The 25580-nt window shown below is 43.6% G+C and overlaps 2 protein-coding genes across 2 annotated transcripts in view; one reads left to right on the forward strand and one right to left on the reverse strand.

The window, feature by feature from the left end:
* On the forward strand, nt 1-24030 carry LOC112253842 (beta-galactoside alpha-2,6-sialyltransferase 2). Its single transcript, XM_024425874.2, has 6 exons — nt 1-234; nt 11607-12476; nt 15051-15148; nt 15484-15585; nt 17658-17832; nt 22148-24030. The coding sequence occupies exons 2-6, from the start codon at nt 11678-11680 to the stop codon at nt 22393-22395; spliced, it is 1422 nt and encodes a 473-aa protein (XP_024281642.1). The 5' UTR covers nt 1-234; nt 11607-11677; the 3' UTR covers nt 22396-24030.
* The window catches only part of LOC112253843 (pinopsin-like), a 23733-nt gene continuing 16905 nt past the window's right edge, over nt 18753-25580 (reverse strand). The window contains exons 3-4 of the mRNA XM_024425875.2: nt 24281-24514; nt 18753-21372 (exon numbers count right to left, since the gene is read on the reverse strand). Of these exons, the coding sequence (XP_024281643.1) occupies nt 21034-21372; nt 24281-24514 (573 nt within the window). The 3' untranslated portion in view covers nt 18753-21033. The remainder of the gene's footprint in view (nt 21373-24280; nt 24515-25580) is intronic.

Below are 25580 nucleotides of genomic sequence, written 5' to 3' on the forward strand. Positions count from 1 at the left end.
ACAAAAAAGATCGAGAAAGGACGGTTCTTTAATACCTCAATTGAAAGAACCACAACACCACATTACACATCCTATAGTGTGTTGTCGAGCAGCATTGAGTAGCGTTCGATTGCAACTTGCCTCTTTCTTTGAAGATGGCGCGAAAGCATGCATACCGTTTCGACTTTGCATTTCAGATCTAAGCCTGAAGAAATGTCGATGTTCGCCGGAATGAATAGGGTTTGACTAGCTCAGGTAAGGCATTTTATCATCTTTGTATCAGACAGAGCAATCAATGATGCCATGGGTATTTCAAACAGAGGGATATGATGAGAGGGACGCTTACATGGAGATCACAAAGGGTTTCGACCTGTGCCATGGAAAAGGGGGCATGCAGAATGTCCCTGGCTTCCATCCGAAATATAGCGTGAATTACAAAGTTGCCTACATCATAACAACATTGGCAAAACGTAATGTGTGCCTATGTCATCTACCACAAAAATATGGGTTCCCATCGAACTGAAAACGCCAGTGATATTATATTGTTGTCTAATTGGAATATTGATCAATATTTTGTAACAGTACACAGTCATAATTCCTGCAGTGAACTGATCCCACAGCACACCTATTGAGTGTTGAGAGGATCAACGCGAGCTGCCATGTGAAGGCTTTTATTTGATTTATTTCACCTTTATTTAACCAGGTAGGCTAGTTGAGAACAAGTTCTCATTTACAACTGCGACCTGGCCAAGATAAAGCGTAGCAATTCGACACAACAACACAGAGTTACACATGGAATAAACAAAACATAGTCAATAATACAGTAGAACAAAAGAAAACAAAAAGTCTATATACAGTGCAAATGAGGTAAGTTAAGGAAATAAATAGGCCATGGTGGCGAAGTACTTACAATATAGAAATTAAACACTGGAATGGTAGATCGGCAGAAGATGAATGTGCAGGTAGAGATACTGGGGTGCAAAGGAGCAAAAATAAATAAATACCAGTATGGGGATGAGGTAGGTAGATAGATGGGCTGTTTACAGATAGGCTAAGTACAGGTGCAGTGATCTGTAAACTACTCTGACAGCTGGTGCTTAAAGCTAGTGAGGGAGATGTGAGTCTCCAGCTTCAGAGATTTTTGCAATTCGTTCCAGTCATGGGCAGCAGAGAATTGGAAGGAACTGGAAGGAAAGACGACCAAAGGAGGAATTGGCTTTGGGGGTGACCAGTGAGATATACCTGCTGGAGCGTGTGCTACGAGTGGGTGCTGCTATGGTGACCAGTGAGCAGAGACTTGTAGATAACCTGTAGCCAGTGGGTTTGGCGCCGAGTATGAAGCGAGGGCCAACCAACGAGAGCGTACAGGTCGCAATGGTGGGTAGTGTATGGGGCTTTGGTGACAAAACGGATGGCACTGTGATAGACTGCATCCAGTTTGTTGAGTAGAGTGTTGGAAGCTATTTTATAGATGACATCACCGAAGTCGAGGATCGGTAGGATGGTCAGTTTTACGAGGGTATGTTTGGGAGCATGAGTGAAGGATGCTTTGTTGCGATATAGGAAGCCGATTCTAGATTTAATTTTGGATTGGAGATGCTTAATGTGAGTCTGGAAGGAGAGTTTACAGTTTAACCAGACACCCAGGTATTTGTAGTTGTCCATGTATTCTAAGTCAGAGCCGTCCCGAGTAGTGATGTTGGACGGGCGAGCAGGTGCGGGCAGCGACCGATTGAAAAGCATGCATTTAGTTTTACTTGCGTTTAAGAGCAGTTGGAGGCCACGGAAGGAGAGTTGTATGGCATTGAAGCTCGTCTGGAGGTTAGTTAACACAGTGTCCAAGGAGGGGCCAGAAGTATACAGAATGATGTCGTCTGCGTAGAGGTGGATCAGAGAATCACCAGCAGCAAGAGCAACATCATTGATGTATACAGAAAAGAGACTCAGCCCGAGAATTTAACCCTATGGCACACCCATAGAGACTGTCAGAGGTCCAGACAACAGGCCCTCCGATTTGACACACTGAACTCTATCAGAGAAGTAGTTGGTAAACCAGGCGAGGCAATCATTTGAGAAACCAAGGCTGTCGAGTCTGCCAATAAGAATGTTGTGATTGACAGCGTCGAAAGCCTTGGCCAGGTCGATGAATACGGCTGCACAGTAATGTCTCTTATCAATGGCGGTTATGATGTCGTTTAGAACCTTGAGCGTGGCTGAGGTGCACCCATGACCAGCTCTGAAACCAGATTGCATAGCGGAGAAGGTATGGTGGGATTCGAAATGGTCAGTAATCTGTTTTGTTAACTTGGCTTTCGAAGACCTTAGAAAGACAGGGTAGGATAGATATAGGTCTGTAGCAGTTTGGGTCTACAGTGTCACCACCTTTGAAGAGGGGGATGACCGCGGCAGCTTTCCAATCTTTGGGAATCTCAGACGATACAAAAGAGAGGTTGAACAGGCTAGTAATAGGGGTTGCAACAATTTCGGCAGATAATTTTAGAAAGAGAGGGTCCAGATTGTCTAGCCCGACTGATTTGTAGGGGTCCAGATTTTGCAGCTCTTTCAGAACATCGGCTATCTGAATTTGGGTAAAGGAGAAATGGTGGGGGCTTTGGTGGGTTGCTGTGGAGGGTTCCGGGCAGTTGACCGGGGTAGGGGTAGCCATGTGGAAAGCATGGCCAGCCGTAGAGAAATTCTTATTGAAATTCTCAATTATAGTGGATTTATCAGTGGTGACAATGTTTCCTAGCCTCAGAGCAGTGGGCAGCTGGGATGAGGTGCTCTTATTCTCCATGGACTTTACAGTGTCCCCAAACTTTTTTGAGTTAGTACTACAGGATGCAAATTTCTGTTTGAAAAAGCTTGCCTTAGCTTTTCTAACTGCCTGTGTATATTGGTTCCTAACTTCCCTGAAAAGTTGCATATCACGGGGGCTATTTGATGCTAATGCAGAACGCCACAGGATGTTTTTGTGCTGGTCAAGGGCAGTTAGGTCTGGCGTGAACCAAGGACTATATCTATTCCTAGTTCTACATTTTTTGAGAGGGGCATGCTTATTTAAGATGGCGAGGAAGGCACTTTTAAAGAATAGCCAGGCATCATCTACTGACGGGATGAGGTCAATGTCATTCCAGGATACTCCGGCCAGGTCGATTAGAAAGGTCTGCTCGCAGAAGTGTTTCAGGAAGCGTTTGACAGTGATGAGTGGAGGTCGTTTGGTCGCAGACCCATTACGGATGCAGGCAATGAGGCAGTGATCGCTGAGATCTTGATTGAAAACAGCAGAGGTGTATTTGGAGGGCGAATTAGTTAGACATCTTTGAGGGTGCTCGTGTTTACTGATTTGGGGTTGTACCTGGTAGGTTCATTGATAATTTGTGTAAGATTGAGGGCATCAAGCTTAGTTTGTAGGATGGCCGGGGTGTTAAGCATGTCCCAGTTTAGATCACCTAGTAGCACGAGCTCAGAAGATAGATGGGGGGCAATCAGTTCACATATAGTATCGAGGGCACAGCTGGGGGCAGAGGGAGGTCTATAGCAAGCGGCAACAGTGGGAGACTTGTTTCTGGAAAGGTGAATTTTTAGAAGTAGAAGCTCAAATTGCTTGGGTACAGACTTAGAAAGTAATATATTTTAATCAGTATTGTCTCTCAAAAGTCACAACTTGGCTACATCATACAGCACAAAGAATCATACACACATTGGACTATTTTGACTCATCTTTTCATAATTTGACTATATTGTTTTACGTTTCAGACATTATAAACAACTTATTATTTCCCTATTGTCTCAGATCTACGCAAGTGCGTATCGCCATAGTGGCAATTTTGGGATTTGGCGAGAACTTGACATGCAGGTAAAGAACACCTTGTCTCGCAATGTGGTGCCTAAGCAATAAGGCTTGAGGATGTGTGCTATATGTGTGCTATAATTCATAATATAAATGAATGCCAATAAACCACGGCTAAGGGCTTGCATAAGAACAGCCAATCAGCATTCAGCCAATCAGCAGTCAGGGCTCAAACCATCCAGTTTAGATGGTTAAATAAACACCTTCACAGACATGTTGAAAGTCAAACTTCCTGCGTTATGCTGAAAGATACAGCATTAATTCATTTCTGGGGCTGTTTGAAAGCTCCATGGTTTGTTCCAGACGGCATTTCCATGTAAAAAGCCCCATGAGCACTAACATGTGAGGTTCCTAGAAGCACATCAAATGAAAGCAAAAGAGTCTGTATTTTGAGAAATTAAGGCATATCTACATTTTTTAAAATCTCTGTCCAAAAAAATTGGAATAAGCAAAGGCTTTGATTTCTAGTCAAACAGATGGAAAAGGGGTCTTAGAAAACATCTAGCAGAAAGTATTAGAAATACATCAAAACACAATGTTGAAGTAAAGGCCCCTGCCAACTGATATCAACATTTATAGGAATTATTTTGGAATTATTTGCCTTCTGTAAGTTTAAGAAATATTGCCTAGTGTCTTGTCATTCTGTTACCAAAAACCCATATTTTACCATTTCTTTCCCTAATGAGGACAGAGGAGAATGAAAGCTCACCGGAATTAACAAGTAAAGGTAGACCTACAAATTAGCTGTAGTGTTTTACTGATATCAATTTGGTTTATGATTTATTAAGTGATTCAAACACGTCATTCTGTTACCAAATCAGTAACTGACAGAATTACAAAAAAACTCTTATTTTTATTTACCTCTATTTAACTAGGCAAGTCAGTTAAAGAACACATTCTTATTTTCAATGACGGCCTAGGAACAGTGGAGGGTTTGGGGGGTTTGAACTTACAACCTTCCGGTTACTAGTCCAACGCTCTAACCACTAGGCTACCCTGCCGCCCCTAACAGAATGTCTTGAAACTGAATTGGCTGCAAGGGGTGTTTATAGTAGTCACAAACCACAGTTGGGTCACCTGCTACTGTCCTCCCTGCTACTGGCATATATTCAGCTCATAACTGTTTACGTTCTCCTTCTGTCACGTGGTGGTCAAACCAAGAGTGTGAAAACAGTCTGGCCACCCCTCCCTCTCTCTCTCCCTGTCTCTCTTCTCTCTCTCTCTCTCTCTCTCTCTCTCTCTCCAGTTAATGTCACCTCTCTCAGCTATTACTGGCACCTCCCTATGAGCCCCCTCTCTTTCCATTTACTGTAACCAGCCCCTTCACCCACGGAACACTGACCGACAACGGACGTCCATGGATGTTGAAAAGTAGTTGAAAATGTGGTCAGTCCAAATCTAAACCAATCCAAGGACAGTGCAGTAAAGGAAAGTACTGTACAGTAGCCAGGGTTGGGAAGTAACAGATTACAGATGGCTCCAGACTAACATTTTCCCCTGCTGGCACTGGTGACACTAGGATATTCAGTTGGTTGCACCAGTCCATGATTTGGTCTCACCCCAAAAACAATTGCTGCGTCACACAATAATATATATATATTTTTTCTATCAACTTCTAAAGTAATTCAGTGCTTTATTCAGTGTAAGAGAGTCCTGGGATGCTATTCAAGATGGCATTTCTTCATATTTTCATGTTGTGATTTGAATGTGCAACCTAATCCAGTGATTGTGATGCATTTTGGGTGAACAATTAGGCTATTGTTATTTTTGATTGTTAAAATAAGGCTCCAGATTTTTCTGATTTAGTTTTTTGTTCAATATAGATTAATTGTCCTGCATCTTTATGTGCACTAATATTGTAGGCACATTGTTTTAGGGCTAGTTTACCACCCGAGTAAGAGCAAACTCCAAAAACTTTAGATCACAATAAATATAATACTCACTGCTTTTTAAAAAACCTTTATTTAACTAGGCAAGTCAGTTAAGAACAAATTCTTATTTACAATGACGGCTTACCCCGGCCGATGCTGGGCCAATTGTGTGCTGCCCTATGGGACTTCCAATCACGTCCGGATGTGATACAGCCTGGATTCGAACCAGGGACTGCAGTGACACCTCATGCAGTGGCTTAGACCGCTGCACCATTCGGGAGCCACGAGTAGGTAGTGCATTGAGTTATATGTTTTTTGTATAACTTGGCAATCAATGTTTTTTGTTTGTCGTACTTTTCAAGTGAAAAATCCGAGTCTTAGAGTCATTCTGTTACCGAGGAATTGCCCCTATATCTGATTTACTATGTAAAAAATAGCTTGAACCCCCTGGCCCCTGCTGTGTGAGTCACTTCCGGTGCCAGCTTGCAGGCCCGCTACAGTAGTTGTTATGAGATATAATTTCATTCAGTCACACCAGACTCAGTCACGAGGCTTAGGCTACACTTAACAGGGTTTCTCTCCCTAAAGCCACTAGAGTAGAGAGAGCTGATGTCTTGCTGCTCTCTTTTAATGCAAAACAGGAAACAAAACTGCTTGGTGAGTTTGTAGGCTAGATTAAACTGGTCCAACACAAGAAGAGACATAATGCCTCTGTCACAATTTTGCTTTTGGGATAGGATAACTGACTCGCCTCAAAGAAAGACTAGATGGAAGTAATAAGGCATTTTCTTTCATTCACTCCGGGATCATTTCTATTACCACAGTCGACCCCAGACTTTTATTTTGAATCCGTAGGGAGATGTATGAGGCCCTCAGGATGTTTGTGAATTTTAATACGTTGCCATTACAACCACACACTGGAGCTGAGTCAGCCAGCCTCTCTGTCTCAGGATGAGGTGGTTTTTGCTCTGGAGCCAATGAGAGTCAGAGAGTCCTGAGGCTGACATCCATTTTGGGATAAGATAGCATGAAGACTGGGTCACAGGAGGTAGACCTGATCACCACACATCCCCTAGGAGCCCATATATGTGTGACTCACTTTTCTTTAGTCTCCCATCAAACAAACACAGAACTTTGCTGTGTCCTTCCTGACCACAGATGTTATCGTGTATATTTTCTGTCCATGCATTGTGTGACATCTGCGGAAATCAGGAAGTGGAGAGGATTATGATCAAAGGTACTTTGTAACCAAGTACAATTATTATCATGATGCAGTGAAGAACATTCGTTTGCTGTCTCCACTGTCGTAGTGTTATCGAGGGAGAAACACGGACTGATAAGTGAATCGCAAGCCAACACAAAACACCTCTCCATTTTCCCATTTGCTTGAAAAGAACCGCTTGACGTTTTTCTACTCCAGTCATGTGGGCGTTGAGTCTCTATCTTCTACATGTGACGTGAGATGAGAGGCAGTAGAGTAGATTAGCCTGGTGACATAACGTGACGTGAGATGAGAGGCAGTAGAGTAGATTAGCCTGGTGACATAACGTGACGTGCGAGGCAGTAGAGTAGATTAGCCTCCTGCCATGGTTATTAGTTTGGTATGTTCTATACCATTAGTATGGTATGTTTTGTTCATTCCATGTGTAACTCTGTGTTGTTGTATGTGTCAAACTGCTATGCTTTGTTTTGGCCAGGTCGCAGTTGCAAATGAGAACTTGTTCTCAACTAGCTTAAATATATTTTAAAAAATAATGAGAGAGCCTCCCTCAATGGTGGTTTAGCCAGGAGCCAAAGCTACATTTACCTTCCTCCCACATTAAGAGCTTTTGTCATGCACCACATCAATGGGTAGATAATAACAATAAGGCCTGAGGGGGTTCGGCATATGGCCAATAGACCACAGCTAAAGGCTGTTCTTAAGCACGACGCAACGCGGAGTGCCTGGATACAGCCCTTAGCCATGGTATATTGGCCATATATCACAAACCCCCAAGGTGCCTAATTGTTATTATAAAATGGTTACCAACGAAATTAGAGCAGTAGAAAGAAATGTTTTGTCATACCCGTGTGTATACTGTCTGATATACCATGTCTGTCAGCTAATCAGCACTCAGGGCTCGAACCAACCACCAGTTTATAATTCTGCATATACAGAATGCATTATGTGCCATGACAATGGCCATGCAGGAGTGCTTTCTAAACAGGCCATCACCACATGAGAGAAGAGGATAACAGAATAGATGGAGCTTAGCGAGGCGTGTCATTGAAGATGGAGGAAGGCATTTTGTCAGCAGAAACAGGACAGGGGGGATATCATCTCTCCACGGAGAGACCTCCTCCTGCTGCTGGCTCTCTGGAATGACTTCTACAGGCTGTGTGTGTGTGTGTGTGTGTGTGTTTGAGAGAGAGAGTGTGTGTTTCTCACTGTGTGGCAGTGTGAGTTTGTGTGAGTAGGTTTGCACAAGTGTGTGTTTGCATTACTGGTTGTGTGTGCGTGGGCACTGCCGGAGAGACCAGGGGCCATGTGCCAAACCCCGGCTGTGGCCCATTGTGAGACCAGCTGGTGTGTGAAGAGGGCCAGCGGTCAGTTCGGTTCCCAACCAGACTGGAGCTGAAGATGTCTATATTTTCTACTATGAAATATAATACCTGCTATGTCTATGATTGGATATAAGGCAGGAACCAGGCCCTATCTCTATATTTTTCATCTTTCTATCTCCCCCTCTCTCAGATTTTGTTTTATGAATCATCTCAGTCATCTCAGAGGCACAGAGGAAACATCCACAGCTGTTGTTTGGCTTCCCTTGTCTATCTCAGCCATGCTGTTTCTGTTTTCGCCTACACCTTGACATTACCGTCAGGATCTAGATGGATTGTTTTTATGTGGAGAGGATCTGGCTGTATGTGTATCTGTGGGGAGAGGTTCTGGGTGTATGTGTATCTGTGGGGAGAGGTTCTGGGTGTATGTGTATCTGTGGGGAGAGGATCTTGGTGCGTTCTTATGTGTTGACTTAGCTAATGTGTGCTTGATGGAGCATTGTGTTATTGTTGTTACAGCACTGTGTTCAGGGTGTGTTGCTACAGCACTGCGTTCAGGCAGGCAAGCTCATGCTCTCCGCGTTTCAATTTGTGACTATCTGGTTGGAGAGAAAGCAGAGGACCAATTGTGTTCCTTCTGGGGCAAGATTGTCTCTTTCTGATTGGAGACGGACGTGTGACCTCTGTGTCCTTATTAGGGGGGTTAGTGGTGCAAGGACCAGTTTAGGCCAGCCAGCTTCCCACAATGCTTTGTAGTGGGGGATATATAGTCAGTGCCAGTGGAGATGTCAGTTCATTCATGGTGTTTTTTGCTAAAAAAAAAACAAGGTTTGGGAAGCCCAATGTGTTTTTCTTCTTCCATGCCATACTAATTCCACTCAAATCCTGCTTTTGAAATGGAGGGCTATCTTAAGTAACCTAGCTTAAGCAGTAATGAACTGAACAAAGAAAAGAGGCCCACATCTCTCTTCAGAATACTGCCAGTGGGTTACCCAGTGGAATTTCAATTCATTACCTTTATTTCCCCCCTTTCAGTAGTGTTTCCCTTTTCCTTTCTGTGCCCCAAGGCAGATTATTTCAGTTTAACCTTCCGTGTCATTCACGCTAGCTCCACTGCACTGGCTCACCGGTGGTGATGGGAAGACCCTTTGAAGATGCACTTTGTGTGGGTAAAGTCCTGAGAGAGAGGCTGGGGCTTGGTGGTTCCCTGCCTGGCCCTGCCCTGCGCAAGCTCTTGCTCTGAGGGGGAATCAGCCCTCTGACTCGTCAAACCCCCTAAACTCATAATTACGACACTAGGTTCTGGCAATACTTAACCTAGTCTACATGTTTGAACTCACATCTACTCTTAACTTAGACCTGTATCTCTCTTTTTTCTCCTTCTCTCTCGCTCTTTCTCTCTCCTCTTTCTCCTCTCTCTTTCTCTCTCACACGCTGACTCTCTGTGTCTGTCTATCTTTCATAGCTTAATACTTAGCTGTGATGGCTCAGTCTCTACCACTGCTGTTCGAAAACATCAAGGCTCTCTATTTAGTCTTAAAAGGCTCCAGGGGCCAATTCCACTACAAATTGGAGAACCGTCAACAATTAGCGAGTGCTGTTGTGAGAGCTACGATTAGCATTCTGCATTTGTGTGCCACAGCCTGTGTTTACATTTACCTGCTACTATAATGACTGCCACTGTTCTTGTTCATTTGGTCATCCAATATGTTCCCCCCCATTGGGAAAACTAGTTGACACGCTGGTAAGAATTGGCTGCAGCTGCAAAAGAACATGGCACAGTGGTGAATGGAGAAGAACATATACCAATATTTTCTGTGGAAAAAATGGCACACCAATTATGTTTTTGCTCAAAAATATCCTTAAACGATGCACGTCACGTTACCTCAGGTTTCACTTCACAAACAGGTCCCACTGTGGATGATGATGATTAAGCATTTTCTACTGTGTGAAAAACACTGTCTGTCTGTCTGTGTCGCTCTCACGCTCGCTCTCTCTCTCTCTCTCTGCTTTGTGTTCACTGTGGTACGTGGGAGAGTTACAGCACAGCTCCCCAACCCTTCCTCTGACCCTGCCCATAGAGAATGTAAACAGACATGACCTAACCCAACCATCTCAGGGCCATAATGCTGTCAAAACTACAGTCAACCTCTACAGGATCAAAGAGTGAATGCGAGGATAGATGGAAGGACGGAGTGGATTATTATTCAAATGTTCCCTATTGCTTGGTAAAGCAGGAATCAGCACCTTCTATTTTAAATAGAAAGTTCTGACAAGGGCAGGATACATCCGAGAGAGAGGAAGGCTTTCATGTCTCAAAAGTAAAAGACAATCCAGTTCTGTTCGATCTTCAAAGCGGAGAAAGAAGGGCAGGAAGGAAGCATTTTCAACAAGGGAGATGTGTCCATCCTGGTCTTTGTACTGTTTCTTATATCTCTCTGTCCACGACCCTGTGGAAATCTAATTAGCATAACACAAAAATCACTATCACAATCTGTCCATTTAAGCTAGAGATGTCTGTAGGTATTGTTGTTGTTGTTGCATGGGCTGCATCTCAATCCACCGCCTCCACAGTGTTTGTCAGACCAGGAGACATCTCTTCTCATGAAAACGTCTGTAGTGTCCGAACACACTACACCCACAAGCCTCACAAAACTCGTCTGTAGGTAGCCTGGTACCAGTTCAAACATTTTTATAGAAGTACTTTAGTGCCAAAAAAAAGGGGGCTAAATATGGGTTTAAAACACAAAAAATAAAAAAAAGTAAGATATAGGACAGACACTTCAAAACATTTTTTATTTAACCTTTTTTTAATGATTTACTTATTTACAATGATGGCCTACTCCGGCCAGACCCAGACGAAGCTGGGCCAATTGTGAGCCGCCCTATGGGACTCCCAATCACGGCCGGATGTGTTACAGCCTGGATTTGAACCAGGGCTGTAGTGACACCTCTTGCACTGAGATGCAGTGCCTTAGACCGCTGCGCCACTCGGGAGCCCTAACTTCCTTTTGATGTTTTTTTTTCACTATCTGTTTTGCCATGTATGAATATGTTATTTAATGCATGTCAATGGGCTATTAGCGTTAAGGGCAAATTCAACGTTTCATCAAATACATTTTATTTATATATATTTTTACAGGGATTCTAAATCAGATAGCTAAATGTTCCTTATTATGACCTTAAAATAATTCCATATATTAGCTTAGTAGAAATCTGGGTCCTTAGACCTTATGGGTTAAGCTATTATAGTGCTTACACTTATGGATACATTGTATTGTATGAATTGGTGCGGTACTACTGAAGTTGATCATCTACTTTATTGTATGCAAATGTGCTATTCTAATAAAGTTTGACCTCTTTAGGCCTCATCCTGAGCACTGCCAGGTCGGCTTCTAGGGGTCGCTGACTGGACCGGACCCCAGCTGCACCCACCATGACCCCAACCATGAAGCAGTGGAGGCAGCTGGTTCTGGTGGTGATGCTGGCCTGGCTCCTCATCTTCCTGGCCCTGCTCTCCCACTTCCTGGACCCCCGGGATGTGGATCTCCGCTCGCCCTCCTCGCTCACCCACACCGAGACCCGCCGTCTGACCTCCATCCAGGGTAGTCCATCGGGCATCAGGGCTTCTCCTCTTGAGGTGACATCCTCATCTTCCCCCACCAACCAGGATCCCAGCCACAGCCAACAGGGAAAACAGGAGGCCCTGGAGCTGAGCCAGAATGGTGACTTGGTGGTCTGGAAAAAGGTGAGCGACCAGGAGGAGAGGGTGTATCAGGAAAGGGAAGAGAAGATAAGGAGGGAGAGACTGAGAAGGAGGAGGAGGAAAGGGAGCATGTCCAGGGCTGAGCAGCGGGGCAGAGACGGCTACTATTTATCCCAGTCCAAGGTAGTGGTCCAGCAGCTGCGAAGGGGCATTGCCTCAGCGGGAATGCTCGCTCCACACCTGCAGAAGTCCATGAGGGACTACCTGAATCTCAACAGGCATCACGTGGCCTACAGGGGGCGGCGCAGGGGTAGACAGAGCGGGATGGAGGTACTCTGTGAACTGAAGGAGCAGGCCAGGTTGAGGACACTGGATGGGACAGAGCAACCCTTCTCTGGGCTGGCCTGGGACAAGCTAGTGCCCCCACGACCTCTGGAGCAGCTTTGGGGCCAGGGGTCAAAGTTCAAGTCGTGTGCGGTGGTCACCTCGGCCGGGGCTATCCTCAACTCTTCCCTAGGGAGAGAAATCGGTGAGTGCTGTAGGACAGGTGATACACATTTTTCCAAACATCGGCAGTATTTATAACGTAACTGTTAGCTCCATGTAAATAAAGACACTGCTGCCAAGTTATGGTACAAATCCAGACGAAAGTAAAGCTCAAACTAAGTTTATTACACCCAGCAGGATGTTGCAACTGCATAACACAACATACAAGTCACACAATCACATATTAATACCTTCCAATTGGGCAAAGTCATCTCCTGGTATGTCTAAGATAAACAGATTATCTGTTGCTGGGCAGTAACTAAGTCTGTTCTTTGTAGCGTCGTGGCCCGGCCTGAACACAGAACTTCCGCGTGTGTGTGTGTGTGTGTGTGTGTGTGTGTGTGTGTGTGTGTGTGTGTGTGTGTGAGTGATAAGGCTTCAGTTGGAGTGTTGTTGGGTTGGGACCCTTTGCCCCCCTCCCAGAGGTCTCTTCTCTATTCAACTGTTGTCCTCACCTCCAATGTTGACTTCCACATCTCTCCTGACTCTAGTTCCATTGAGACTAACCTAGCTTATCAGGAACTGAGGCTCCCTTTAACTACTTCCTTAAAAAATATTTATGACAAAGGAGGAACATGTCTGGACAGACAGACACTTTCTGTACTTCAAATCAAACTTTATTTGTCACATGCGCTGAATAAAACAAGTGTAGACTTTACCGTGAAATGCTTATTACTTCACTGCGATATTACACACACGCTTCAAAATCCTAAGTAATAACAAGTTAGTACTACTAATCAGACTGATTCTACAGGTATACAAGTTATTACAACTAATTGGCTGGTTGTCAGACTAGTCTTCATCACTGCATAAGTGTATTGCTTTGGTAGGTTTGATTTACCCTTAGAATTGAACTGGCCTTCTACCCTTACAGTGCAGAAGAGCTCTGATGCTGGGAAGTTCCTCACGCCTATAGAAATCGCTCCGGCATTCAGTGCACGTGAATGGGAACGCTGACTTACTCTACGGGATCTTTAGACCACTCTACTTTGCATTCATTCAGTAGCCTTTCGTGTTGATACCATCAGATTGGCTTGTCACTCCTCATGGATTTGTTCATTTGATGTGATGAGTAGCCGGCGTGTCCTTGAAATGAGGAGGAAGAGCCATGACAGTAATGCAGGCACCTTTTTATAAATGAGACTTCAGCCGGTAAGATAAGACCTCCAAAGAAAAGGGTTTGCTGCTCTCTAGTGTTGGAGTTAAGTTAGTGATTCGTAAGCGTCATGATAAGCATAATATTATGGTTTACCTGGAAGAGATATACACTGAAAGAAAATATAAACGAAACATGCAACAATTTCAAAGGTTTTACTGAGTTACAGTTCATATAAGGAAGTCGGTCAATTGAAATCAATTCATGAGGCCCTAATCTATGGATTTCACATGACTTGGAATACAGATATTCATCTGTTGATCAGAGATGCCTGGAAAAAAAAGAATGTAGGGGTGTGGATCAGAACCAGTTAGTATCTGGTGTGACCACCATTTGCCTCATGCAGCACAACACATCTCCTTCTCATAGAGTTGATCAGGCTGTTGATTGTGGCCTGTGGGATGTTGTCCCACACCTCTTCAATGGCTGTGCTGGATATTGGCTGGAACACGCTGTCGTACAAGTTGGTCCAGAGCATCCCAAACATGCTCATTGAGGGACCTGTCTGGTGAGTATGCAGGCCATTTTCAGCTTCCAGGAATTGTGTACAGATCCTTTCGACATGGGACCATGCATTGTCATGCTGAAACATGAGGGTATGGCGGCGGATGAATGGCACGACAATGGGCCTCAGGATCTCATCACGGTATTTCTGTGCATTCAAAATTGCCATAGATAAAATGCAATTGTGTTCGTTGTCCATACCATAACCCCACCTCCACCATGGGGCACTCTGTTCACAACGTTGACAGCAAACCGCTCGCCCACACAACGCCAAACACCCTGTCTGCCATCTGCCATCTGCCCGGTACAGTTGCCAAGAGAGTGCATAGCCGTCATCAAAGCAAAGGGTGGCTACTTTTAAGAATCTGAAATATAAAATATATTTAGATTTGTTTCACACTATTTTGGTTACTACATGTTTCCATATGTGTTATGTCATAGTTTTGATGTCTTCACTATTATTCTACAATGTAGAAAATAGTAAAAATAAAGAAAACCCCTGGAGTGAGTAGGTGTGTGTAAACTATTGACTGGTACTGTGTTTTATATATGAATATAAAATAAAACAAATTAGAGTACAGACTATTGAATGAGACAAACGTTTTTGAGGAGATAAATTATAAAAATACAATTTCATTTCTTTTCATTTTAATAAGACATGAAAATGCAATGAAATGAAGGTTATTTGTTTATGTAAAAATCTAAATGTTAAATTCTTGGAGTCCCGAGAAATTCTGGCTGAAAAAATGTGGTCCCCACTGAAAAGCTTTAAATACCACTGCACTCGAGCGAGACATTCACTCACAACATTACTTATGCTTGTAGATAAACCATGCCGTTTTCATGGTGCTGTTTCATGGGTGATGCATACAGTTTATGTCCATACCCTGTACTCAGATTCCCATGAGGCTGTGCTTCGCTTCAACGCTGCTCCTACAGAGGGCTATGAGAATGACGTGGGCAACAAGACCACCATCCGCATCATCAACTCTCAGGTAGGTCGCCCACTTCTCCTGTGACTTTTCTTTAGTACTCAGGACCACCTATTGATTTACAGTGGAATCACTGACATGCTGCCTTGTGAAAATGATTTGAGTTGATCTAGAGCTGAGTGAAACCACTAGTCAGATCACTAAAGACAGTCTATCCCAGCACTACCACGCTTATCTAGTCAATCATTGATGATACACCTATCATTTGGGAGAGGGCAAGTTGGTGTATGGGATCTGTACATGTGGACTCTAGGTGAGTACTCGTATTGCTTGCCTCATTACATTTAGCCTGGGGTGCTGGAGAGCAGTACAGCAATCAGTAATTTGTCTCCCTGCAGATACTTGCCCGGCCCAGGCATCGCTTCACCACCAGCTCTTTGTATAAGGGTATGACACTGGTGGCCTGGGATCCTGCACCGTACTCCGTGGACCTGCCCAGGGTAGGTCTCTCTGCTCTTTCTCTCTCACTGTCAGTCACGTGCTGTAGTGTGCGTGTGTGTGTCATTAATGACTTCTTAATCATCTCCTGGTTCATCTTAGGGAAAGTCTGGTGCAGAGTCAGTAAGCAAACATCGCCGTTGTGGCCTTAAGCAAAGCACTTAACACCCTACAATTGTTCCAGGAGCACCTACCCACTGCTTCCAGCCCCTCTGGTGGTGTGTCTTGTGAGAGAGACGATAAGCACTCATTTCCATTCTAAATGGACAATCAAATGCCTCATATTTTATAAAAGTCATCTTAAGGTTTTTACTGAATAATTCAGAAAGTGTCTGTGTGTTTAGATTCAGGTTTCTGGTATGTAGCTCAGACAGGCCCCTTCCTGAGATGCTGTTAGCGGTAGCGGTCATGCTAACATTCTAGCAGAGGCTTTTCTCCAGTGCAACTAACAGTCAGTTAACCAACCAACGGGACCTTATAGAGACAGGTGTGTGCCTTAACAAATCATGTCAAATCAATTGAATTTATCTCAGGTGGACTCCAATCACGTTGTAGAAACATCTCAAGTCTCATAGCAAAGGGTCTGAATACTTATGTAAATAAGGTATTTCTGTTTTTAAAGTTTAATTCATTTGCTAGTTTTTCTAAAAAACTGTTTTCACCTTGTCATTATGGGGTATTGTGTGTAGATTGCAGAGGAAAATGTTTTATTTAATCCATTTTAGGATAAGGCTATAACGTAACAAAATGTGAAAAAAGTTGTTTTTTCCGAAGGCACGCTATATGGAGAACAATGTAATAATGTGTTTCACATGACCTCTGCTGTCTGCCACACACATTGGCATGGCATTAGTTCAAATACAGATTGGACACACACACACACACATTCATAAGGCCAATGATCAAGGGCTGCATGTTAATCAAGGTATTCTAATGGCATCCACTTTGAAAATGAAAGCCATTGTTTGTATTTGTGTGCTTTTGTTTGTGTGTGCACATGCATGTGTGTGCACATGCATGCGTGTGTGTGTGTGTGTGTGCACTCGCAGTAGAGCATGTGTGTTTTTGTATAGCCTACTGTACTACATGCACCCAATTTGTACAGACGGTTGAACACATTCATTGGGACTTTTACCAAGAAATTTGCTCCAGGCCCAGAATACATTTGAAACAAATTGCTGTTCTTTATCTGATGCTTAAAAGGCATAATTGACTCAATTTTGCCTCATGTTATCTCGACTGTTTGAAGAACCAGAGAGTTAACACGGTATCTGTCACCTAGCAGCTTAATGTTACCGGGTGTCAGAACAAAGGCTGATGTTTCCACTCTGCGGTCAAAGCATCCCCACATTTATTGAGCAGATTACCTCTGTCAAATTCTGGCACCATATTCCCTATTTAGTGCCCTTGTTCTGTAGGGAATGCAAAATAAAATGAACTTCCAGAATAGAAAGTTAATTAAAGCATATCTGCTGAAGTCATTCATCAATACCTCCATTACACCTGCTATGGGTGCGGGGGAACGAGTATTTGGTGTAACAAACCTTGACTTTTAAAGGTTGGTCTCTCGTCATATTTTGAAGGGAAATATCCTGACTTTGTCCCCTGAAACATGGATTTAACTGACTCTTGTGTAAGCAGTGGTGTATGACAAGACCATGAATTTGTACAACATTTTAGCTTGGGGCGTTGGGATTCCTGTGGGGATGTCGTGAGTCAGTCAGTATGGTGGTGATGAATTCAAGCAAACCTGCATCACAATATTGGCACAATAGCTGTAGCATTTTAACATGCATTCTTTCCTGTAGTCAAATAAAAGCATAGTACTAATACTCATTTTAGGTGCTCTTGAAATGCATTAGCAGGTAGACTGCTCCGTAGCAGGCTGCTGTGCTACCGGAGTAGTTAGATTTTTAACAAAGACACCGTGTCAACACTGCGGTGGCAGCAGTGAGTCTGACACTCGGCAGATGCTGTCATGATTGTGCTGACCCGGAGTAGCAGCGTTCTATTTCAGACAGGGTTAATAAAGATGCTTGGTGCTGACTGAAGTGTCCTCTCCTCTTCTCTTCAGTGGTACAGGAACCCCGACTATGACCTGTTCACCCCGTATGAAGAGCGCCGGCGGCTCCACCCCACACAACCGTTCTACATCCTCCACCCCAAGTTCATCTGGCAGCTGTGGGACGTGATCCAGGGGAACACCCAGGAGAACATCCAGCCTAATCCCCCGTCCTCTGGGTTCATAGGTGGGCAAGCGCCTCTGATCATCCACCCGGGCAACCCACTCATCCACTTATCGGTTTGACCGCTGTGTCTGAAATGGTACCCTGTTCCCCATGACAGGAACACGCTTCAGCCAACGTGCATCGAATTCATGAAACTTGATTAACTATTGAGATGCAGCACATACTGTAGGCCTAGTTCAGAACACATATGGTGGTATCCTTGGTTCAATGAGATGAGCAGGCTTTAAGTAAATGGCAGCCAGAAGGATGCATGTTTTTTTTTTTTTTTTTTTGCTTTAGTGAGTGAGATCTGCGATTTCTCAAAGGTAAAAATATAACAAAGAGCTTCATTGTTGTTCCGTGTGTGTTCAACCTCAACATCTATTTACAAGGTTACACAGTCAAGAGGGCACAGGTGCTCAATAACAATTGGCATTCCAGGAAGTCAATCATTGATTTTCTAAACAAATACTAATTTTCAAGGTAGCCTGGTGGGTAGGAGCATTGGGCCAGTAACCGAAAGGTTGCTGGATCAAATCCCAGAGCTGACAAGGTACAAATCTGTCATTCTGCCCTTGAGCAAGGCAGTTACTCCGCTGTTCCCCGGGCGCCGATGACGTAGATGTAAATGTGGAAGACACATTTCAGTTGAAGGCATTCAGTTGTACTGACCAGGAATCCCCCTTTCCCATATTGTGTCCCGTGTCGGTGTTCTGGAAGGGCAGAGCGGTGAGACATGAGAAATGATGTGAATATTATGGCAAGGCAAAAAAAAAAGGCATCTAGTGGTTAGAGCGTTGGACTAGTAACTGGAAGGTTGCAAGTTCAAACCCCCGAGCTGACAAGGTACAAATCTGTCGTTCTGCCCCTGAACAGGCAGTTAACCCATTGTTCCTAGGCCGTCATTGAAAATAAGAATTTGTTCTTTAACTGACTTGCCTGGTTAAATAAAGGTAAAAATAAAATAAAAAACCTGCGTAAATATTACCTCTCACACATGGATCAAAAGCACAGAGGAGAGTCCAGAAAGAACAACATTCATTCCTGTGTTGTTTTTCCCCCTCTTGTTTTGTTCTCTTACGACATAGACCCCGTGGCAATTCCTGGAATCCCAGCAGGAGGGCTTGAGGGGGCTGTGTCATCCTGAGCACGTTACTGCGCTACCACCACACACACACACAGAAAGAGAACACACACTCACTGCCAGCAGCAGGACTCAGTGAGGCAGACCATGACTCACAGAAGGATTTTATTTGGGTTGCAGTCCATTTTATTTAACTGTTTTTGGGTTACAGTTTATTAGGCAGTGAGAGGCAGTGCTGTTCATTATGTCATCTTGATAAAGACAAGCAAGTGCCGTATGATGGCTACAGGCAGCCTCTATGTGGCAGCCCAATGGGGTGCCAGGCTGTTTGACTGCCTGCTGGGAGCTTTAGACTTGTAGATTGAGGAACATGTCAACATGCAAAGCCAGATACTGCATGACTCAACACTACAGACACAGAAAGATGGTAACTTTAACAGGTTGTGGCTTTCGTACAACCCCTGGCTGTCATCCCGACATGCAAATATTGGTAGGATCAACACTGTTTCCACATTGTCATAACTGTAAACAACATTTCAGTCAACTGACAATTGAACATTGTCATGATCTCTTTTGCCCAATGGGATGATGGCTTCAAGAGTGCAAGACAAGTGTTGCAAACATGAACACTTTCTGTTACACTTCTCCAACTGTTTCTGGTTTATTACCCTCCCCACCCTGCAGTGAAATGGAAAATCCCTTCACATTGTTCCCATACGTTTAATACCAGTTTCGGTTGTAATTACTAGCCAGTTTTACACAGATCACCCAGATGCATCATTTATAAAAAATGTTCTTACGCACATATGATAGTTGGAATCCACAGCTATATAGTGATTTAATATATAGTGATATATATTGATTTAGCAACTTAGTGTGATGTAGAAATGATCATGATTGTGTGTGATTTACACCCTTCGACATGTGTATAAACACTGTGATTGTTCTTCCTATTTGATTCAAGAACTGATGGTATGCTGAAATGTAGAATAAAAACTGAGCAAATAAATGAGGCCCGAGGTGATTTGATGTCACAGATGAGGTACAAAGCATTCAGCTTCACCGGCATCATTCACATAGGCTTCATAGCTGCTTTAGAACAAATGCATAGATGGACTGTCTGTTATTGCACGTAATTGGAAATGGCCACGGTTATGACAGCACACTGTAACAGTTATGACAAAAGACGTTTTTTTGTACTGTAACAGCCAACGACAACACTAAAGCCACTGCAGTCTTAATACAACTCTGGTGTCTATCGGCGTAACACATGTAACAATATGATGCCGGAGGTTGAGGAAAAATGCACGTTTTGTTTTTAAGTAAACAACACCACTGTTGCGTTTTCTCGCGGCAAGACTTGACAGGAATTTATATCTACACCTTTACTGAGTGACAAAGTAACAGTTGACCATCTCTATGGGTTGGGGCGGTTGACACACCTTCTAAAACATGGATCATCAACTAGATTCAGCTGCGGGCCGACGTATTTATTTTTGGGGGGCCAGAACATAATTACTGCCAATTGACAGCAAGAAGCCCAAACAGATATAACGTTTACTAAAGCATACTCATTTCAAAACAGATTTCAAAACTTAAAATCAATTGGCGCTGATTTCATGTTCTTACAGTCTCATATCCATCGACAAAAATACCACACAAAAAAAGATATATATTATTTATATTTGCCATGAACTTGGGGGGCCAAATAAATCCACCCGCAGGCCGCCAGCTGGGGTCCCCTGTTCTATAAGATAATAGAGCACAGTGTAGTTTCTGGGGTGATGATGTGGAATAGATCACTTTGTTCGTAGAAGATATTGATAGTTCTCTGTCTGGGTAACGTTGTGGATTAGATCACTGACTGTGTGTTTAGAAGAGTTCTCTGGTGACACAACGTCGTGATGGATCATTTATGGATCATTTATGGGTAGTCTGTTGTTGAGGTGTTCTCATGATGACAAATTACTATGGGGAGTTGTTGGGTGATGCCACATGATATATCACTGTGTAGACTGAGTTTTTGGGCGACACCACATGACAACATCATGTCATGACACCACATGACAAATGCATGACAAATGCCAACACCGTATCCTCTAGAGTTCTCGGTGGTGACACTCATATAACACAGTGGATCACTGGATAGCGTTTGTCACGTGGGGGAAAAGGGGGGCGGGTTGAGAGGGGCTTCGGGGGATACGCGGCTGTCCACAGGAGGTGATCTCTTGGTTGGGGTCTGGGCTGGTCTGTTCAGAGACGGGGGTGGTGACTTCACGGTTGTTAGTGCTGCACTCCACCGTGTGGTTGTGGTTATGGTGGTTGGCGCCGGTGGAGAGCTGGGGCGTGACGGCTACGTTGTTACTGTGGCCCCGGCGGTTGAGCTGGATGACGGTGGTCTTAGAGGGCATGGAGGAGACGCCGTTCTCAGAACTGGGCCGCTTGCAGTGGAACAGGATCAGGAAACACCTGTAGAACTGCAAGGGAGGGACAAAGAGAGTGTGTGTGTGTGAGCGAGTGAGGGTGTGTGAGAGTGAGGGTGTGTGTGAGATGGGGGGGTGATGAGGGGGGTGAGATGGGGGGGGTGATGAGGGGGGTGTATGATAGGGGGAGTGTGCGTTGCAAAATAAAGTTACACGTTATTCAATCGTTGCACCCATAGTGCTTGCGTGTGCTAACGAGCATCTGCGTTGGCAGGCGCTAAAATAGAAGTTGCTTCTATTTGTGACACCGAACGCGATGCAAGTCCTGCCTCTCCCATCTCCTCATTGGCTTTTAGAAGCATATACCCACGTGCCATCTCCTCATTGGTTATACCCACGTGGGTGATTGAAAGATGAACTGAGATCGGTTGGTCGGCTGTGGTAATACACCTTATTATGAAGGTTAGTTATTATGAAAGTTAGATGCCAATTGCCATATAAAGTCCAAAGAAGAAAAAGCCTGGAAGAAGGAGAGATGACTAGAAACGATTCGGTTGACTGTTTTATGTGTGGATTAATTGGTGGAGTATAGGACCTTGTGCATTTCAGGTAAAATAACAACTCAATGTTTATATCCCAGGACAAATTAGCTAGCAACAACAAGCTAGCTAGCTAAATTGCCATAAATGTTTAATGCTTTTCGACCTGTCCCCAAATTAATATAATTGGTTCAGAATTGGTTCAGAGTTTGTTTTGATACTTCAACCTGCATTAGATTGCAGTATGAGCTGTAATGAATTAATCTTTGCCCTTTTTGTTTTGATTACAGGCATTGTCCTGATGATGTCGCTGTGCGAGGAGGTCCATGTCTATGAGTACATCCCTTCTCTGCGTCAGACAGACCTGTGCCACTACCACGAGCACCACTACGACCCAGCCTGCACCCTTGGGGCGTACCACCCCCTGCTCTTTGAGAAGCTACTGGTCCAGAGGATGAACAGCGCCTCCCAGTACGACCTCAAAACCAAGGGCAAGGTCACGCTGTCGGGGTTCAGCGCGATCAACTGTGGGCCATGACCCCTGACCTTTGACGACCTATGGCCATCAAGAGACAGAGAGTGCCGATACTAATCAAGCGACTGAAGAGGCTAAGTTGAGTCAGCACTGTCGTCCGTGGGCCATGATCTGGCTTTTGACCTTTGACCTGGACTGCTGTCTGGAAAATCAGGATGAAAGTGAAGAGGAGGAGAGTGTTTCCACTACTAATCAATCTTAGGCTGTAGAGGCTAAGCGAGCATGCCCGAGAACTGCCTTTGTCACAATGGATAGTGTCAATTGTTGAAAGGAGGAGGAGGGGGGGTTTAGGGAATGTGGATATCATGTTGTTGTATTGTGTAATGAAGTAGTCCTTCAGGGATGTATTCCTACTGGAGAGATGGGTCATCTTTTTAAGGTATTGTTCTTGTGACACAATGTTGTACATGAGAGAGGTCTGGGTATGAATGTGGAAAAGTGATCTATAGATTCAAATATTGAACATCGGTCAAAGGCATGTTTTTCTGATTCAACGAATGAGGTGCATTGTCATGTTTAGAAACATTGATATAGAGAATTGAAAACATGCCGTGTAAAGGGTTTACTTGTGAGGGTAGGTTTGAATTTAAGCAGTTCAAAAAGCATGTTGTGTTCCTTTTGGTAAAAAAAAGACCTCATTTGAGAAATTCAGGGATAGTAGTGTATGTTGGTCTATGAGGGAAAACAACCACTTTTCACTTTTTTGTTGTTGTTGCATGAACCAGTCAACCTAACCACTGATCTGTGTGTATGTGAGTAAGGAACTGAAACTTTCTTATCAGTGTTCTCCTGTCCTCTGTACGTATGCTATTTAAAGTTACTGTACCTCAACGACCAGATGGTAAAACTGACAGCAGTTACTTTTCCTGGCCTTGATATGATTCTACAGCCACACTGTAAATATAATGTAAATGTGGTTTGTTTGCCTGTAGAAGTCTGGTCAAGTGTAATGCAATGAATGTAGCTATGAATAGTTTGAGGCACATTTATAAAAAATGTAAAAAAAACAACCTTTATTTAACTAGGCAAGTCGGTTAAGAACAGATTCTTATTTACAATGATGGCCTACCCTGGCCAAGCCTGGTGTGCGCCGCTCTATGGGACTGTAGTGACGCCTCTTGCACTGAGATGCAGTGCCTTAGACCGCTGCGCCACTCGGGAACGCAGCGGTCTAAGGCTTTTGGCAATGGTGATATAGACTTGATAACGTGCCAAATGTTCCCTGTGTGAAGTTTACTGTTAGTTAACACTACGTCTTCTAGGAGTTAACCACTACAAAAGCAAAGCAGAGGCCTCAGCTTGGAATAATATAAATGGACAGAATGTCCTTACGATGATTCACGTGTTTGTTTATATTGGGAATGGAATGCACCAAACATGGCAATAGAAATGTCATTTTTCTTTTGAATGATTTTTTTTTGAGAAGTGTTTGCTGATCTACTGTTGAGGGTAAACGCTATAATATTCACACCTTTTGGGATCTTTAAACAAAAATCATGTTGTTTTTACAGATAATTTTCTATAGCCAGAATCAGTTTGTACTGAACATAATTTGTTAGTTTGTATAAAATTTGTATTTCTTTTCCATTGTTTTCTACTTAAACTGTTGTGAATAAAGATATTGTACTTGCCTTGTGATTTGACCCTTGTCTAACTAGCTGTTTAACTACATATCCCACAATTCAAGTGGCAAGGGCTGTATCTCAATTGCTTAAAAATGTATTACCTGCTCGTCTCCTCCCTTTGATTAAAAACACTTAACTAGTGTAAGAAATAATGTTGGAAGCTCGTCATTGGGCTGGCTTTCATCTGGTCACGTCTTTCACATCAATGTGACGAAGGAGGTGAGGTGAGTAGAGGACACATTTTTGGTGTAGGTTCTGCTCACCTGTTTGTTCATGAGTATATAGATGAGGGGGTTGATGACGGTGCTACTCTTAGCCATGATGGAGGGCACCACTGTCACGATGGGGGTGATAAGGCCCGGGTGTCCAAAGGTGGCCATCATGGCGATCACGCCGTAGGGCATCCAGCACAGCAGGTAACACACCACCGTGGTGATCACCATGAACAGGATGTGGAACTCTCTCCGCCGTGCCGCCGACTTACGGATCCTCCCCACCTGGGAGGAAATGATGATACATAAAGTTGTGCATAAATGCATGTCCTGAGAGGCCAATCACATAGGAGGATGTAGAAGGACATACAAGGTATTGTTACAATACTTAAGAGAAATGTAATTTTGTTCCTTCACTGCTTAGGCTAATCAATGTTTACATTTGTATTTTATATTTAAAAAAGCCTCCTTTCCCTCCTTGACATAGGCTAATCAGTGTCATACTTATCACCAATACTTAAAAAAAAACATCCTTCCTTGTGATAGGCTAATCACTGTTTCAATTGTTTTAATAATGAAGACTTTCCCTTCCTTCCCTAATTGACTTTAAAACAGGACTGGTTGAGTGAAGTAGGGTTTCCAGTTCACTACCTTTTACTTATCCTGTCATATCACATCAGTTATTGCTTAATCTTCCAGGAAGGCAGAGTGCTTTTCAAAAAGTATTCCAATAGGGCCACGCAAGTCGAAACACTTACAATCTCATTACCAGGCCAGACCTGTCTGATCGGAGTGTTCTGAAACACCTGTAGCCTTAAGATTCATCCCAGCTGAGAAAGAAAAAAACAACTGCCTAATTATCTAGTAACAAGATGTTTTCTTTCTAGGATATTATTCTTAATTGCAGTGGAGGAAAGGGAACCAAGTGTTAAAAAAAAAACACCATCTGTCCAATGAACACAGTCTTAATCATGTAAAAGTAGTGTTCAGTGTCTCTCTTTGCGCACACTCTCTCCTACTCTCTACTCTCAATCCTACCAATCCGTAACCACCAACTTCCTTTCCAAGCATCTCAGTCTACAGGCCACTTAAGACAGGGCATCTTTCTACAGGAAGTCCAGCAGGGCTTCAGGGCTTCAGCATTCTACCCAATAACTGACCGTTTTAACGCTGCAAGTCTTTCTGATCATCAGAGATCATCAGTGATCTCCTCTGGTTCCTATCTCCTCTGTTCAAGCCTCACTTCTATTGATGTTATATTGACGAAAACACACACGTGCACTGGCAAATGTAGCCATCCATGTTGGTTTTAGGCACTGTAAACACCTACCACTTCTACAGATCACTTCTT

The sequence above is a fragment of the Oncorhynchus tshawytscha genome, linkage group LG07, assembly GCF_018296145.1.
Source record: "Oncorhynchus tshawytscha isolate Ot180627B linkage group LG07, Otsh_v2.0, whole genome shotgun sequence".
Classification (NCBI taxonomy): Eukaryota; Metazoa; Chordata; class Actinopteri; order Salmoniformes; family Salmonidae; genus Oncorhynchus; species Oncorhynchus tshawytscha.